General features: G+C 55.6%; 5 protein-coding genes across 5 annotated transcripts; 4 read left to right on the plus strand and 1 right to left on the minus strand.

Moving 5' to 3' along the window:
- Nucleotides 1–1,291: 1,291 nt before the first annotated feature.
- Nucleotides 1,292–2,340, plus strand: CDEST_04395 (Putative alpha/beta hydrolase-1; the record flags this gene model as incomplete). The annotated part of the gene is made up of 3 exons (XM_062920554.1): nucleotides 1,292–1,402; nucleotides 1,455–1,584; nucleotides 1,646–2,340. The coding sequence occupies 3 exons, from the start codon at nucleotides 1,292–1,294 to the stop codon at nucleotides 2,338–2,340; spliced, it is 936 nt and encodes a 311-aa protein (XP_062776605.1).
- Nucleotides 2,341–2,950: 610 nt separating this feature from the next.
- Nucleotides 2,951–5,132, plus strand: CDEST_04396 (Putative multicopper oxidase, second cupredoxin domain-containing protein; the record flags this gene model as incomplete). Its single annotated transcript, XM_062920555.1, has 8 exons — nucleotides 2,951–3,056; nucleotides 3,110–3,236; nucleotides 3,297–3,354; nucleotides 3,414–3,515; nucleotides 3,576–4,123; nucleotides 4,180–4,291; nucleotides 4,350–4,949; nucleotides 5,013–5,132. 8 exons carry the CDS (start codon nucleotides 2,951–2,953, stop codon nucleotides 5,130–5,132), a joined length of 1,773 nt encoding a protein of 590 aa, XP_062776606.1.
- Nucleotides 5,133–5,904: 772 nt separating this feature from the next.
- Nucleotides 5,905–6,709, plus strand: CDEST_04397 (Putative MIOREX complex component 11). Its single transcript, XM_062920556.1, has one exon. It carries the CDS (start codon nucleotides 6,044–6,046, stop codon nucleotides 6,698–6,700), a length of 657 nt encoding a protein of 218 aa, XP_062776607.1. The 5' UTR covers nucleotides 5,905–6,043; the 3' UTR covers nucleotides 6,701–6,709.
- A 1-nt stretch (nucleotide 6,710) lies between these two features.
- On the minus strand, nucleotides 6,711–8,188 carry CDEST_04398 (Putative nucleoside diphosphate kinase; the record flags this gene model as incomplete). The annotated part of the gene is made up of 7 exons (XM_062920557.1): nucleotides 6,711–7,083; nucleotides 7,148–7,213; nucleotides 7,272–7,316; nucleotides 7,372–7,430; nucleotides 7,492–7,535; nucleotides 7,605–7,635; nucleotides 7,848–8,188. 7 exons carry the CDS (start codon nucleotides 8,186–8,188, stop codon nucleotides 6,884–6,886), a joined length of 786 nt encoding a protein of 261 aa, XP_062776608.1. The 3' UTR covers nucleotides 6,711–6,883.
- Nucleotides 8,189–9,052: 864 nt separating this feature from the next.
- Nucleotides 9,053–12,584, plus strand: CDEST_04399 (Putative glycoside hydrolase family 31, galactose mutarotase-like domain superfamily). The gene is made up of 2 exons (XM_062920558.1): nucleotides 9,053–9,342; nucleotides 9,431–12,584. The coding sequence occupies exons 1-2, from the start codon at nucleotides 9,258–9,260 to the stop codon at nucleotides 12,319–12,321; spliced, it is 2,976 nt and encodes a 991-aa protein (XP_062776609.1). The 5' UTR covers nucleotides 9,053–9,257; the 3' UTR covers nucleotides 12,322–12,584.
- The last annotated feature ends 1,302 nt before the right edge of the window (nucleotides 12,585–13,886 follow it).

The following is a 13,886-nucleotide window of genomic DNA, read 5'->3' on the forward strand; positions in this document are numbered from 1 at the left end:
TGTAGTACAGTCTGGTTAGTTTTTCTTGGAGAGGTCTATGGTGGAAGGCGGATGATACTTTCCAACAAAGTACGCTCCCTTTGCTGGTAAATCAAGGGCAGTGAAATCCATGGAGGAATACACGGATTGGATGTAGCATTGAAGAACCTTCGCGACGTAACATGCAACCAAAAGGGGAGAAACAATTCTGCTTCCTCCGTGGCACAAACTTTGGCTTGATAAAAGGTAAGACACGGGCCAAATGAACGCACGTGTACGCAGCACAATAGCACTTTGGCAACGAAAAGGCGTATCTGTATGGAGCACACTGAAGATACCAGGGTGCTTGCACCACCCCAGCCCCAGCAGGCGCCCTTAGCTAGCCCCTGGATACTTTTGGGCGGACAGAAAGTGCGACGGGATGGACAGACATGCCGCCTTGTATCACTGACAGAAGCTTAATGGAACAAGCCTAGACCACCCCAAAGCTCAGTAATGTTCCCAAAAGCCACCTCTAAATTTTAATGTTCACCGGGATGCCTGTTCTGGCCTACTCCGCGTCTGAAGGCTTCGTGTCTCTTGTAAATACTGAGATGCTTTGTGATGAGGTCCTAACTAGGCCGCAGCAACGTCCGAGGTTACTACCGGCCGGCCGGAAGCTACCTTCATGATTGAGTTGCGATGCAGTACTTCAAACGATCGTCTCAAGGGCTAGGAGCACACCGGTTTGTCTTCTTCGTCACAGCCTACTACTGCCATTAGGTTTATGTACTTACCCCCTACCTGTATTTCGAACCGGAGGGCTGCAGCCCGACTTGAACGATTATTAACCTGGCTACAGCCTCCTCGAGTCAGTTGTTGTGAAAGCTAAACGGCGGTAGGGGGGGGGGGGGGGGGGGAGCTGATGCTTTTTGCGCCCGCAGCCCCAAACATCATTTTTGTCGATGCATTTTCGCTATCGCTAAGCGACACAAGCTAGGTTTCGTTGCTCGGGGTCTGAATGTAATCAGTGAGCTTGTTCAGGATGCTGGTTATCGATTCGATCCCGTTGCTTTGAGACGTTAACCTTTCCAGCTCGGTGTGTGTGTGCGGGTTTAGACTACCAAACATGGTTCGGGAACCTATCCCGTCGGAACCCCTCACCAACCAGACTTCTCTCAGTTGCTGAGGGAGACAAAACACACAGGTGGGTATGCTCCCGGCCTTTCAACTCCGTTCAACTCCCATCAATTTCTACAGCAGACGTTTCAAGCAATCGAAGCTGCTCTCCTCGTCCCAGTTTCTTGTCGTCTTACCCGGATACGCCGAGAGAATGCTCCCCACTTACATCCCAGTTCAAAAGGTTAAGGCCAAGAATGGCATTGTCTACGCCTACCGCCGGTTGGGTCCGGCGAGGGGCATCCCTCTTGTGTTGCATATGCATGTGAGTAATCCGTCCCTGTGCTGCCCGGTGGGAGGATTCATGCTGTGCCTAGGTGCGAGCCTCGATGGGCTACTGGGATCCCGTCTTCATCCGCCCGCTTATGGCAAAACGCCCAGTCATCATGTTCGACCCTCCCGCGGCTGGGCAGAGCAGCGGTGACACCAAGCGCACGCCGACTGACAGTAAGGGGTGGCCCTCGTTTCGATCGATGTAAGATCCCGCGTGCTGAGCAGTACATTACAGTAAACATCATGGGTGATGACCTGAATGCGTTCCTCGATGCTCTCTCACTCGAGCTAATTGATCTCCTGGGGTTCTCGATCGGGAGCATGGCCTGCCAGATGGCCACCCTCGCGAGACCCGAGCGAGTGAGACGTTTGATTCTCGTCGGGGCTGATCCTTCGGGACCCATTCCCGGGGAGCATTTCTGGCCTCGCACCGACCCCAACCTCGATCGTTTCCTGACGCTGCAGCAGAGCGCCACTGAGGAGGACTGGCAGGCTGCTTACACGCTGACATTCTTCCGGGACGACGACCAGGGCAGAACCGCCGCGGGGGCCTACTTCCGGCGCCTGCGGGAGAGCGAGTTCAACGAACGGGCTGCCGAGGGCGGGCTGCCGGCCTTCAACGACGTGGAGAGCTTCATGATCCAACTGAAGTGCATCAAGGACTGGTGCGCGCCGGGCGACAGGAGCAAGCATTCCTTCTACAGGCTGGCCGAGCTCACCATGCCCGTGCTTGTCATGACCGGCGACGACGACTACCTAGTTCCCACGCCCCGGAGCTACGAGCTGATGGATGGGATCCCCAACTGTATGCTGGTCATCTGGCCCCGCGCCGGGCACGCGTCCATCTGGCAGTACGCCGAGAATTGCGCCGCGAAGGTCAATGAGTTTCTGGAGAGTGATATGGAAAGGTTTGCGGAACCGAGACTGTAGTCAGCCATGGATGGTCACCGAGATTGTAGGGCTTTCAAAAGCCAGACCAGTTGATCCTTGTCTGCTTGTTTTCTTGGGGTTAGGGGATGTATGTTTCTTTCAAATAAAATAAAAAGAAAAAAGTGTTGTTTGTTCTCAGAACCCTGACAAAGTTGAACGTGATGGGTTTTACAAACCTCACCAACACCAGACCTGGTCTCCTTGCAACCACCACGACAGCCCGACGGGGTTACTCCGTGTCTGCCGTTTCCATGACTCGCAAAGCAACACATGAACTGCAGGTTTCAATCTAGAGTTTCCTAAAGATTTGCTAAGGCACCTTGGGACATGAACCTAGATTCAATCTACTGACGAGGCTGTCGTACTTGTCGGAAGAGGGCGATGGAGGCCCGGTGCATTCGCATTGGTTATCGGAACGCTAGTGAGTAAGTTTGACGAGCCAGGTGATGCATGATGGACTTGCTCGCTTCGTTATTGCACGTGTTAAAATAGATCCTGTGTTGAAGCCGAAGGGGAAGAGCAAGCCGCAAGCCGTACGGTATGTGGCACTCCCAACAACGACGAAGCCTTGCTGTCTTATCCTCGATTTTGAAGGCATTTGGACGCAACAATGAGAACAAAAGACACCTACCTAGCCCTGCTGCTCTCATCAGTGGCTATTAGCGAGGGAGCAAGGAGATACAATCTCACCTTGAGCTATGCCTGGAACAAGAAGGGTATGACATGAATGACAAGTACATGAGAAACGTCGAGTCTGACTCGGTATCAGATGGTCATGGCCGTCCAGCTTATTTGATAAATGGCGATACTCCCGGGCCTGTCCTCACCGTTAACGAGGGCGAGACCCTGGAAGCGTTTGTGGACAATCAACTTGCGATTGAGACTACGATTCACTGGTAACTATGCTCGGAGCAATCACGACCAACACTTCGTATCCGAGTTCTAAGCTCTTCCAGGCATGGAGTCTACCAAATTAATGAGCCCTGGAATGACGGCGTGCCCGGTGTGACCCAGGTTTGGGGCCTCATTCCACCACAGATTTTATCACATGCGGTTGTTCTGACTATTGACAGTGGGCTACCGAGCCCAGAGACAATTACACGTATCGCTTCACTCCTCAGGGCCAGTATGGGAGCTACTTCTACCATGGGCACTTTGGACCAGCTTTCTCAGATGTATGGTCATCTGGCTCTTCATCCACACGGTATGAGTAGTCTGTACTAACCCCGTGGCAGGGCCAACGTGGTCCGCTTTGGATCATTCCAGCCGAATGGCGCCCGAGGCCGTACGAGTTGATATCCAAAAAGGAGCATGACATCCGCGCCATGCGGGCGGCGGAGAAGTCGCCCCGTCACATCATCGTCGCCGACTGGAATGACCAGCCGATGGATATGTACCTGATACGCTTCCGCGACACCGGCTACATACCGACATGCGCCAACAGCCTTACGCTCAACGGGCGGGGCGGCACCCGGTGCGAGTCCGCCCGGGACCTCGAAGATGCCGGGGGTCCCGGGCGCAACGAGCGGGGCTGCCTCTGGCGGATCCCGGGACACGAGTACACCAACGTGGAATACTGCACCGAGACGCGTCCAGAGCTTGAGATCGTGCAGGCCGAGCCGGGCGAGGAGTGGATGTGGATTAACTTCATTCACTCCGGGGCCCACCACTCTTTGGCCATCAGCATCGACGAGCACGAGTTCTGGGTCGTTGCTGCCGATGGCGAGTTCGTCCATCCGCAAAAGGTGGTGCGAACTCACATTAATTTGGGCGAGAGGACGAGGTATGAGATGCCCATCAACTCCCTGCTGGTGGACGGCCGACTGACCTACATCGCAGTATTCTTGTCAAACTGGACAAACCCGCTGGTGATTATGCCATCAGGCTGCATTCTCTCCGGTTCGAACAGATGATCCAAGGTGCCGGTATTCTCCGGTATGCTACAACCAAGGTATGACTTTCGGAGTGTGGAAAGTGAGCCTACAATCAGACTCACGTGTTGAACACAGGCCCTGACCGAGCACTCCAACCGAATTGTCCCTAATACGAAACCATGGCTGCATCTCAATGGCAGTGTCATCAATGCCGCCGACAAGGCGATGGACGAGACCAAGCTGGCCCCGTATCCGCATCGTCCGCCACCTGATAAGGCCGACTTCACGCTCAGATTCATGGTCAACAAGACGGGCCCGTCGACGTGGGTGCTGAACTCCGCCCCGCACGAGTTCTTTCGGCAGAACGTCCCCCCCATCATGTGGAACGAGAAGTCCCGCGGCAGAACGTCGTGGGGGGACTCGAACGGATTCCTCAGGAACGGATCCGTCGTCGATCTGATCATCGAGAACGGCGCCCGGGTCGACTCCAGCCACCCTTTCCATAAACACAACCACAAGGTGTGGATCATTGCCCAGGGCGACGGCGGGTTTCCCTGGAGGGACGTTAACGACGCCGTGAGGAACGGGGGGGCGAAACACTTCAACCTGGTTGACCCGCCCTTCCGCGACGGGTTCACTCTCGAGGCAGGAGAAGGCAAGTTTGTCGTGGTTCGGTATAGAATCTATTTCCCCGCCGTCAGCATGCTGCATTGTCACATGATCCACCATTTCGCGGTAAGTCTGTGGCTCTCAGTATCTTGTGATGTACCTACGGTCTGCTGATACTTGACAACACAGAGTGGGCAGCAGGTCATTCTGCTGGAGGGGATGGAGGTAATGCCTCCAGTGCCGCAGGAGTTGAAGAACAAGCCCCATGTTGAATTTGACTTTCCTCCACGGTATGGGCCATTGGACTGAGAAATAGCGGCCCAATTCTTGGCTTGGCTGGGTCTTTGGCGGACTCGAACAATGAAATCTCTAGAATGACAAATTAAAAGCTTGTTTTCGCAACCAAACCCTGGTATTCGTAGTACACCACCACGATGATCGAACAATTGGAGAGGTGATTTCTTATCGGTATTGGTGGAAAGTGTTTCCACATTTCAAGTGAACTTTTCTTCCTTCTCAGGTGCTCGAACAATTTCTTGTTACAAATATCCTTCCATCGTTTTCTCACTGGGCACTTGTCTTTCGAGCCAGCCAGCCGGCTTAACAACTTAACTGGCGATCACTGGCCGATTTCGGGTGGAGCCAGCGAATCTTGTATGATGCCCATGGTTGTTTGGTTCATATTGCACTTCAGTGAAATGGACGCCACGTGCGTCTTCTCTGTCATTGCGTTTTGAGTCGTTCATTATCCGGGTTTTCCAGATTGTCGTTCTGACCAAGCAGAAGTTGTGGGTGAATACCAGTTGTACGCGTTTGAGTTTTCCCATTATCAATTATTGCCGAAATCGAAACGAAAACAGCTGGGCAACAGGAACCGAACAAGTCTTAAACCTCACCACTAAAACCACATATTCTGACAGCCTTTAATGTTGATGTCAGATCGTCGCGGCACTAAAATACCGGCTTCAAGGCCCCTCGGCCCGTGACGGCCCGCTCGGTCAAATCCTACCGGAGCTCGTCACCTCGGTGAGATCGGCGGCCCCACCGAGAGCTTCTTTCCCATCATCCCGCACCAAAGCTCCCCCAGTCCCGTCATTTCCCAACACAATCGCTCCTTGACATCCGACGCCGTGAAAACACCGCCATCCAGCTCCCCACGAGCTCCCTTCGTATAATTGAACGGCCGGGGCACGCCCTAATCACAAGGAAGGATCCTCGAGATGCTTCCTAGCCGCGCGATCGGCAGGGCGCGGCCTTTCCTCCGCCCACGCAAGCCCGCCACGGCCAGAACCACCACGCTCCGCACCACATCGACGAATTCCTCGCCGTCCACCTCCCGTGCCGCCCAGCGCCTCCTCGACCGCGTGCCCCTCCGCTTCCAGAAATATACCGCTGGCCTCCGCAAGGCGCCGTTGTCGCACGTCGTCGCCTTCCTCGTCCTGCACGAGATCACGGCTGTCGTGCCCTTGCTCGGCCTCTTCGGCCTCTTCCACTACACCGACTTCTTGCCACTCGGGTACGTCACGGGTCACTGGGCGGGCTACGTGCGCGACGGCGTAGGCATGGCGGAGAGGTACTTCAGCAGGAAGGGGTGGTTCGGGTTCGAGGCCGGCGACCGCGGCACGATGACGGGGGAGCTTGACAGGAGCGAGGGGTCCGAAGCGACGGGCTCGACGGGGGACGCAGTGGACAGCACGCAGGATCTGATGGAGAGGTGGCAGAAGGACGCGAAATACAAGGTCGTGGTAGAGGTGGCCATGGCCTGGGCCATCACCAAGGCGCTGCTGCCGGCGCGGATACTCGTCAGCGTCTGGGGAACGCCTTGGTTCGCCGGCGTCATGGGAAGGGCGCGCAGCATCTTCAGATCACGTCGATAATCACATAATGAGAAACCAGGATGGTGCAAAAGGAGTTGATGTATGGCTTTTGAACGCCTGCTTTTTGTTTTTATTGACCTTGACTTTTTCTGCATCAACCTATCGACTTGCCATTACGCATCCCACTCGCCCAGAAGATGGACTAGAGACGTGAATGGCTCATGCAACTAGCGGACAAGAAATTTAAGGCTTCTCGTAGATCCAGTCGAACTGGGAAGACTTGTACTGAACAGCCTCACCGTCCTTGAACCAGAGAGCAATCTCCTTCTTGGCGTTCTCGACGGAGTCGGAGCCGTGGCAGACGTTGCGGCCGACATCGATGGCGTAGTCGCCACGGATGGTGCCGGGGGCAGAGGCAAGGGGGTTGGTGGCGCCGAGGATGGCTAGAGGAGAACAAGGTCAACAGATGATCGTGGTGGGCTGGGGTGCGTGTGGTGCGTGACTTACTGCGGCCAGTCTTGACGGCGTCACGGCCCTCCCAGACCATGGCGCAGATGGGGCCAGAAAGCATGTCTGCAGGATTGTCAGCTGAATGTTGATCACGGGTGTGTAGGCGAAGGAAAGAACGTACACTGGATGAGGCCACCGAAGAAGGGCTTGTCCTTGAGGTCGGCGTCTAGCGAAGGGGGGTTAGCGATGCAATGTGGCGCAAGAGATCGGGGAGTGCTAACAGTGAGCCTCGAGGTGGTCCTTGCCGGGAGTGACAAGCTTGATGGCGACGAGCTTGAAGCTGTGGGAGAATTGTCAGCGTGCCGTCGTAGACATGGTTCGTCGGAGGGTTCAAAACTTACCCACGGCTCTCGAAGCGAGAGACGATGGGGCCGATCAGGCCGCGCTGGGAGAAAGTCAGTCAGCTTGCTGAAGCAGGCAATTGGCAGCGTGGGCGCGAGATGATGTAGCGTACCTGAACGCCGTCAGGCTTGATGGCAATGAAGCTGTGTCGAGGTCAGCGGATGTTGTCTCTTGGACTCGAGGCGGTGGTGGTGTGTGCCCCCTCCTCTCTCCCCTTCTCTCGTTCCTGTGCCCGAAACCTCCCATGGCGGGGTAAATTCAGGGTAGCGGCAGCAAGACAAAGAGAGAGAGACAGCATGATGCCGCAGGTCAGGGTGAAACACGCCAGGGCGACGACAACGGGAAGAAAACTTACGTCTGCTCGGTAGACATTTTGGGAGAGGGATCAACGACAAGGTGTTGAGGAGGAGGAGTGTGTTGTTGTTGTTCGTGGTAGATTGTGGTGGTGACAACGGAGGGGACGACGGGAGAAGAAAGGTCTGCTGCTGACCGCTGGTTTTGTTGGCTCGAGGAAAAAATTATGTACAAGCCGAAGAGGAGCGCGAGAATTATGAAGGTGGGCGGGGGCAGCTTTTCGGCGGTGCGGCGGGCGTACTCGGGGAAGCTTGCGTCTGCATTATTCTTATTATTCTCCTGCTGCTTTTTGTGCTTTGAGGCGGGGTCGCCGCCGTCGTGGTAGGGTCCGCCTCCAGCCATGGCCGTCGTAAGTCTTTAAACAGTGACCGCTTTGGACACGTGTGGGTATACAGTAAAGGAGGCTTGATACTGGCTGTTGGGCACTGTGGTTAGGCTACGGTTATTTTTATTCATATTTCTCACCAGAGAGCTGTGGTGTCGTGTCTGGCGTGCAACAATTTGACACAAGACAGACACCAGGGATTGCGACTTACCTGTAGCTCTCGAATGGGTGGATACGTAAGGTCTGAATCTATTGTATTCCCAACGGCGAGATGTTCAACAGTCAATTGATGGATGACTACGTGGCAAGAAGCTTGTTCGGTTGCTGCTTTGTTTACATTCAGTGCACGCAAATTGACAGATGAGGCGACAGACAGACGTAAGGTGAGTAAGTACTTGATTGAGTCCAGTAAGCGAGTGAGTGAGTACCTGATAATAACACAGTGCCAGGCACACAAATTTCAGTCCCGTAGGTGTATGTATTTATCCAGCAGTCTCGAAATGTCCCTCCTACATAGAGCAACAGCATCTCACCGCTTAAAGACATCACTTGAACCGACGCCCACCTTGATGTCACTTAGCTGGTTGATGCCAAGTTGCATACAACCAAACGCACAAGTACATCTCCATAATTACTACACGTGTCTCGCCAGTTGGCCCCTACCTGACTGGAGCGACTTGCGCCCTCTCCCCATTGATGGCGGGGTAAATCAGATGGGCCGGGTAATGCATCAATCGGGCCGGTCAGTATTCGGGTAAACGTGCCTCCCCCATCCCGCCCCTGCCTCCTGCAGCTCCTCCACTGCAACTGCTTGCGCTAGTCCCAGGTCGGAGCTACCAAGGGGACAGCTGTTGAACTTCAGCCGTCTCACGTTCCGCAAGTCACTCCCACCTACGACACTCGCCCGCCATCCCATCAACCAAAAAAAAAGCACAACCACCCGCACGATCGATAGGGGAGCACCACAAAGAGGAATCGCCTTCTTCTTGCTCCCGTATCCTCTGCTTCATTAGCAATTCTCTTCCGATATTCTCTACATCTTGTTCAGACGAAACGAAACGCACAACAACAAAGCCCCCCTCCGCCATGCGGTCCCTCGGCAGGTCGTCCAGCAAATGGACGGCTTTCTTTGGTGTACTGGCGGCACTGAGTTGCATGATCCAGCCTGCAGGTATGGTTTGCCTCGAGACGCCATAAGTTTCCCCCTTGTTCGCTCTTATACGCCAACTAGAACGCGGTACTGACGCAAACAATTGCAGTCATGGTTAAGGAAAATGACTTCAAGAAGTGCCACCAGTCCGGGTTCTGCAAGCGCAACCGCGACTACGCCGACAATGCCGTCTCCCAGGCCTCGACCTGGGCTGCCCCTTACCGAATCCTCGCCGACTCTGCCTCCCTCAAAGACGGTCAGCTCCAAGCTGTCATTCTCAAGACGATCAACGATGCCCAGGAAACCGTCCGCCTCCCTATCACCGTCTCCTTCCTCGAGTCCGGTACCGCCCGCGTGAGCGTTGACGAGGAGAAGCGCCAGAAGGGTGAAATCCAGCTGCGTAACGACAGCCCCGCCCGCAAGGAGCGCTACAACGAGGCCGAGAAACACACCATTGTCGGCGGGCTCAATCTCGACAAGAACGCCAAGGTTGCCTACCAGGACAAGGACCAGATCACTGTCCAGTATGGCCCGTCTTCCAAGTTCGAGGCTGTCATCAAGTTCTCTCCCTTCAGCGTCGACTTCAAGCGCGACGGCGTTTCCCACATCAAACTCAACGACCGTGGCCTGCTCAACATGGAGCACTGGCGCCCTAAGGTGGATAAGCCTGCTGAGGAGAAGAAGGAGGGTGACGAGAGCACCGAGAAGACAGACGACGACGCCGCCGCCGCCGCCGCCGCCGCCGCCGCCGAGTCCACCGAAGTCAAGACGGAGGACGAGAGCACCTGGTGGGATGAGACCTTTGGTGGTAACACCGACACCAAGCCCCGTGGCCCCGAGAGTGTCGCCCTCGACATCTCTTTCGTTGGATACAAGCACGTCTTCGGTATCCCCGAGCATGCTGGCCCGCTGTCCCTGAAGGAGACCCGGGGCGGCGATGGCAAGTACAGCGAGCCATACAGACTCTACAACGCCGACGTTTTCGAGTACATCCTCGATAGCCCAATGACTTTGTACGGCTCCATCCCTTTGATGCAGGCGCACCGCAAGGACTCCACCGTCGGTGTCTTTTGGCTCAACGGCGCCGAGACCTGGATTGACATCACCAAGGACAAGACCTCTTCCAACCCCTTGGCCCTCGGCGTCGGCTCCAAGACCAACACCCAGACCCACTGGATCTCTGAGTCTGGCATTCTCGATGTCTTCATCTTCCTGGGTCCTTCTCCCAAGGACATTTCCAAGAACTACGGAGAGCTCACCGGCACAACCGCCATGCCTCAGGAGTTCGCGCTCGGCTACCACCAGTGCCGCTGGAACTACATCTCTGATGATGATGTCAAGGACGTTGACCGCAAGTTTGATAAGTTCAAGATTCCTTACGACGTCATTTGGCTGGATATCGAATACACCGATGGCAAGAAGTACTTTACTTGGGATGGCGACATGTTCAAGGACCCTATCGGCATGGGCCAGGCCCTCGATGAGCACGGCAGAAACCTCGTCGTCATTATTGATCCCCATATTAAGAACGAGGGGAAATACGACATTACTGAACAGATGAACTCAAAGGGCCTTGCTGTCCTGAACAAGGAGGCTAAGACTTTCGAGGGTTGGTGCTGGCCTGGCTCGTCACACTGGGTCGACTGCTTCAACCCCAAGGCCATTGAGTGGTGGAGCGGTCTTTTCAACTACGACGCCTTCAAGGGCACTATGGAGAATACATTTATCTGGAACGACATGAACGAGCCGTCCGTCTTCAACGGCCCCGAGGTCACCATGCCCAAGGACAACATTCACCACGGAGGCTGGGAGCACCGTGATGTTCACAACATCAATGGCATGACTTTCCACAACGCAACATTCCAGGCGCTTCTTTCCCGCAAGAAGGGCGAGCTCCGCAGGCCTTTTGTCCTCACCCGCTCCTTCTACGCCGGCTCTCAGCGTCTCGGCGCTATGTGGACTGGAGACAACCAGGCGTCCTGGGAGCACCTTGGCGCTGCCGTTCCCATGATCTTGAACCAGGGTATCTCCGGCTTCCCTTTTGCTGGCGCCGATGTTGGCGGCTTCTTCGGTAACCCCGAACCGGAGCTGATGGCCCGTTGGTACCAGGGCGGTGCCTTTTATCCCTTCTTCCGCGGCCACGCCCACATCGACGCCCGTCGCCGCGAGCCCTACATGCTTGCGGAGCCGTTCCGAGGCATCCTTACCGCCGCTCTCCGTCTCCGATACAGCCTCATGCCTTCGTGGTACACTGCTTTCTTCCACGCCCACAGAGACGGCAGCCCGATCGTGCGCCCGATGTTCTGGACCAATCCCGAGGAAGAGTCTGGATTCGCCATCGACGACCAGCTGTTCGTTGGATCGACCGGTCTGCTTCACAAACCCGTTGTCGAGAAGGACAAGGAGTCTGTCGACATCTTCATCCCTGATGACGAGGTTTACTACGACTACTTCACTTACGAGAAGCTCCCCACTAAGAAGGGCCAGTACTTGACCAAGGCCGTCGCTCTCGACCAGGTCGCGCTGCTCATGCGAGGTGGCCATGTCTTCCCGCGCCGTGACCGTCCTCGTCGCTCCAGCAAGCTCATGCGTTTTGACGACTACACGCTGGTCGTTAGTGTGAGCAAAGATGGCAAGGCCGAGGGTGAGCTGTACGTCGACGACGGAGACTCTTACGAACACGAGAAGGGCCAGTACATCTACCGCAGATTCGACCTTGCTGGTGGCGCCCTCACCTCCTCCGATGCCGAGGGCCGTGACACCAAGTCCATCAAAGCTGGTTCTTGGCTCAAGGCCATGAAGGAGGTTTACGTTGACAAGATCGTCGTCGTTGGCGCGCCGGGCTCCTTGAGCAAAAAGGAGGTCACTGTCGAGTCAGAGGGCAAGACCTGGACCGTTCCCGTGCAGTACCATGCCGCCGAGAAGGGCCGCGCCGCTTACGCCGTCGTGGGCAGAGTTGGAGCCCGCATCGGAGACGACTGGAGCATCAAGTTGGCATAGGAAAGGCCAATGTTATTCAACCGTATCGGAGCTCCAGGCCGGCTTCGCACCATCACTATGTGAAGCCTCTTCGCCTTGGTGGATCTGGCTCAACCAGATCACCATGGATAGGTACCATCTATCTGAGCGGTGGATAAGACCGGAGCGGTCAAGGTGTATACTAAGATTAGAGACAGCGAGCTCCGCAGATCGCTGCCGGGATTGATGTTGCAGGAGATGAAGCAGGCCGGTACTTGGTAGGGCTCCGTTCAAGAGGAGTTAACAGAAAGAAAAGAGTTCATAAAACGACTTGGCTCCATGTGATTTCGTTTAACCTGCCTAGAACCGGTTCGACAGTCGGTAAAGAGGGGATTCCTGCGGTCGGGGGGTTCGTCGGGGTGGGCTCCGTGGAGCCTCGGAAGTTCCGCCAAATCTCCCTCCTTTGACGACCTTCCACCCAAGGGGCTGAAATTCTCCACGATGGCGCCAGACTGCCCAGTGACAAGACAGGCAGGCTGACAGTCCCCGACCCAGCTTCGCGTCTCCGCGCGCCGGGGACTTGTTGACACCCACACTCACTGACACTTCCTCCCCTCTTTCCTCGCCCTCGACGACCCGCGACCGGGAACTCAGCCTCGCTCATCTGCGACGTCGCGCGGGCGGGCGGGCTCCCCCCCTTTCCCAGATCTCGCTTTTTTAACTCTGCCTCGCAACTTGGCCAAGGACATTATCCGAGCTGGTCCCCTGTAGGAACAGCTTTGGGGGTGTGGTTTTGGGTATCTCTTGGTATCTCTTGGTATCCCTTGGTAGCTCTTGGTATCTCTCCTGCGCCCCTTGAGACAGCCTTGGTGAAGAGGATGCTCTTGAGTCATGAGGTGCTGTCTTTTGCACACTCAACCGCGCGGAAAGTTACACTGCCTATTCTTCGTCTTCTTTGCAATAGCTCAGGAACACACAACCTGAAAGACATGACGCAAAAGGTTGGAAAAGTATCACAAAGTGCTGCTCCTCTCTCTCCATGTAAATTGCTTGAATCACACCCAAGGAAAGGGGGCGCAGGGGAGGAAAGCAAGGACCCGACACGGCGAAGGCATGATTCGTGGCGGTTCTTGTCGAAGACGACAGAGTGCTCTGTGCTGTAAAGTAGATAAGGAAACTCTCTTCATTGGGCCGCACTTGCAAGCCCCCTTTCATTCATTCATTCCCGTTATCTCCGCACTGGCTTCATGGTGCAGGAGCCTTGCATGTGAAGAAACGTCGCGTCGCTGGCGGCGTCCTCTCGTTCCGCTTCAGCGAGATTGGGCCCGACGGGCGGATGTCCCCTTGTTGCTCGCGCTAGGCGGGCGGCTGATGGTACCCGGGGAGCGGGAGAGACGCGAGGCATTGAGGGAAAGCGCAGGGCAAGGCCAGGGGACGCCGTCAGATCAGGTCAGCGTTGGTTGTCATTCGTCTACGGATAGAGTGTCTGGCAATTAATTAGCTGGGCAAAGGGGCGGTCTGGTGTTCTCAATCTTAATCGACCTGACACGAGGACTAAACGACAGGTCAAATCCTGCAGAGCTGGCGGCGAAAGAGAGCAGGCAGAT

This window comes from Colletotrichum destructivum, chromosome 3, assembly GCF_034447905.1.
Source record: "Colletotrichum destructivum chromosome 3, complete sequence".
NCBI classification, from domain to species: domain Eukaryota; kingdom Fungi; phylum Ascomycota; class Sordariomycetes; order Glomerellales; family Glomerellaceae; genus Colletotrichum; species Colletotrichum destructivum.

What these genes read in the sequence shown, in the direction of transcription:
- CDEST_04397 (XM_062920556.1), top strand. Translation starts at nt 6,044, where the DNA reads ATGCTTCCTAGCCGCGCGATCGGCAGGGCGCGGCCTTTCCTCCGCCCA.
- CDEST_04399 (XM_062920558.1), top strand. Translation starts at nt 9,258, where the DNA reads ATGCGGTCCCTCGGCAGGTCGTCCAGCAAATGGACGGCTTTCTTTGGT. An exon ending in TTGCATGATCCAGCCTGCAG is followed by an intron (nt 9,343 to 9,430) that starts GTATGGTTTGCC and finishes AAACAATTGCAG; the next exon opens with TCATGGTTAAGGAAAATGAC.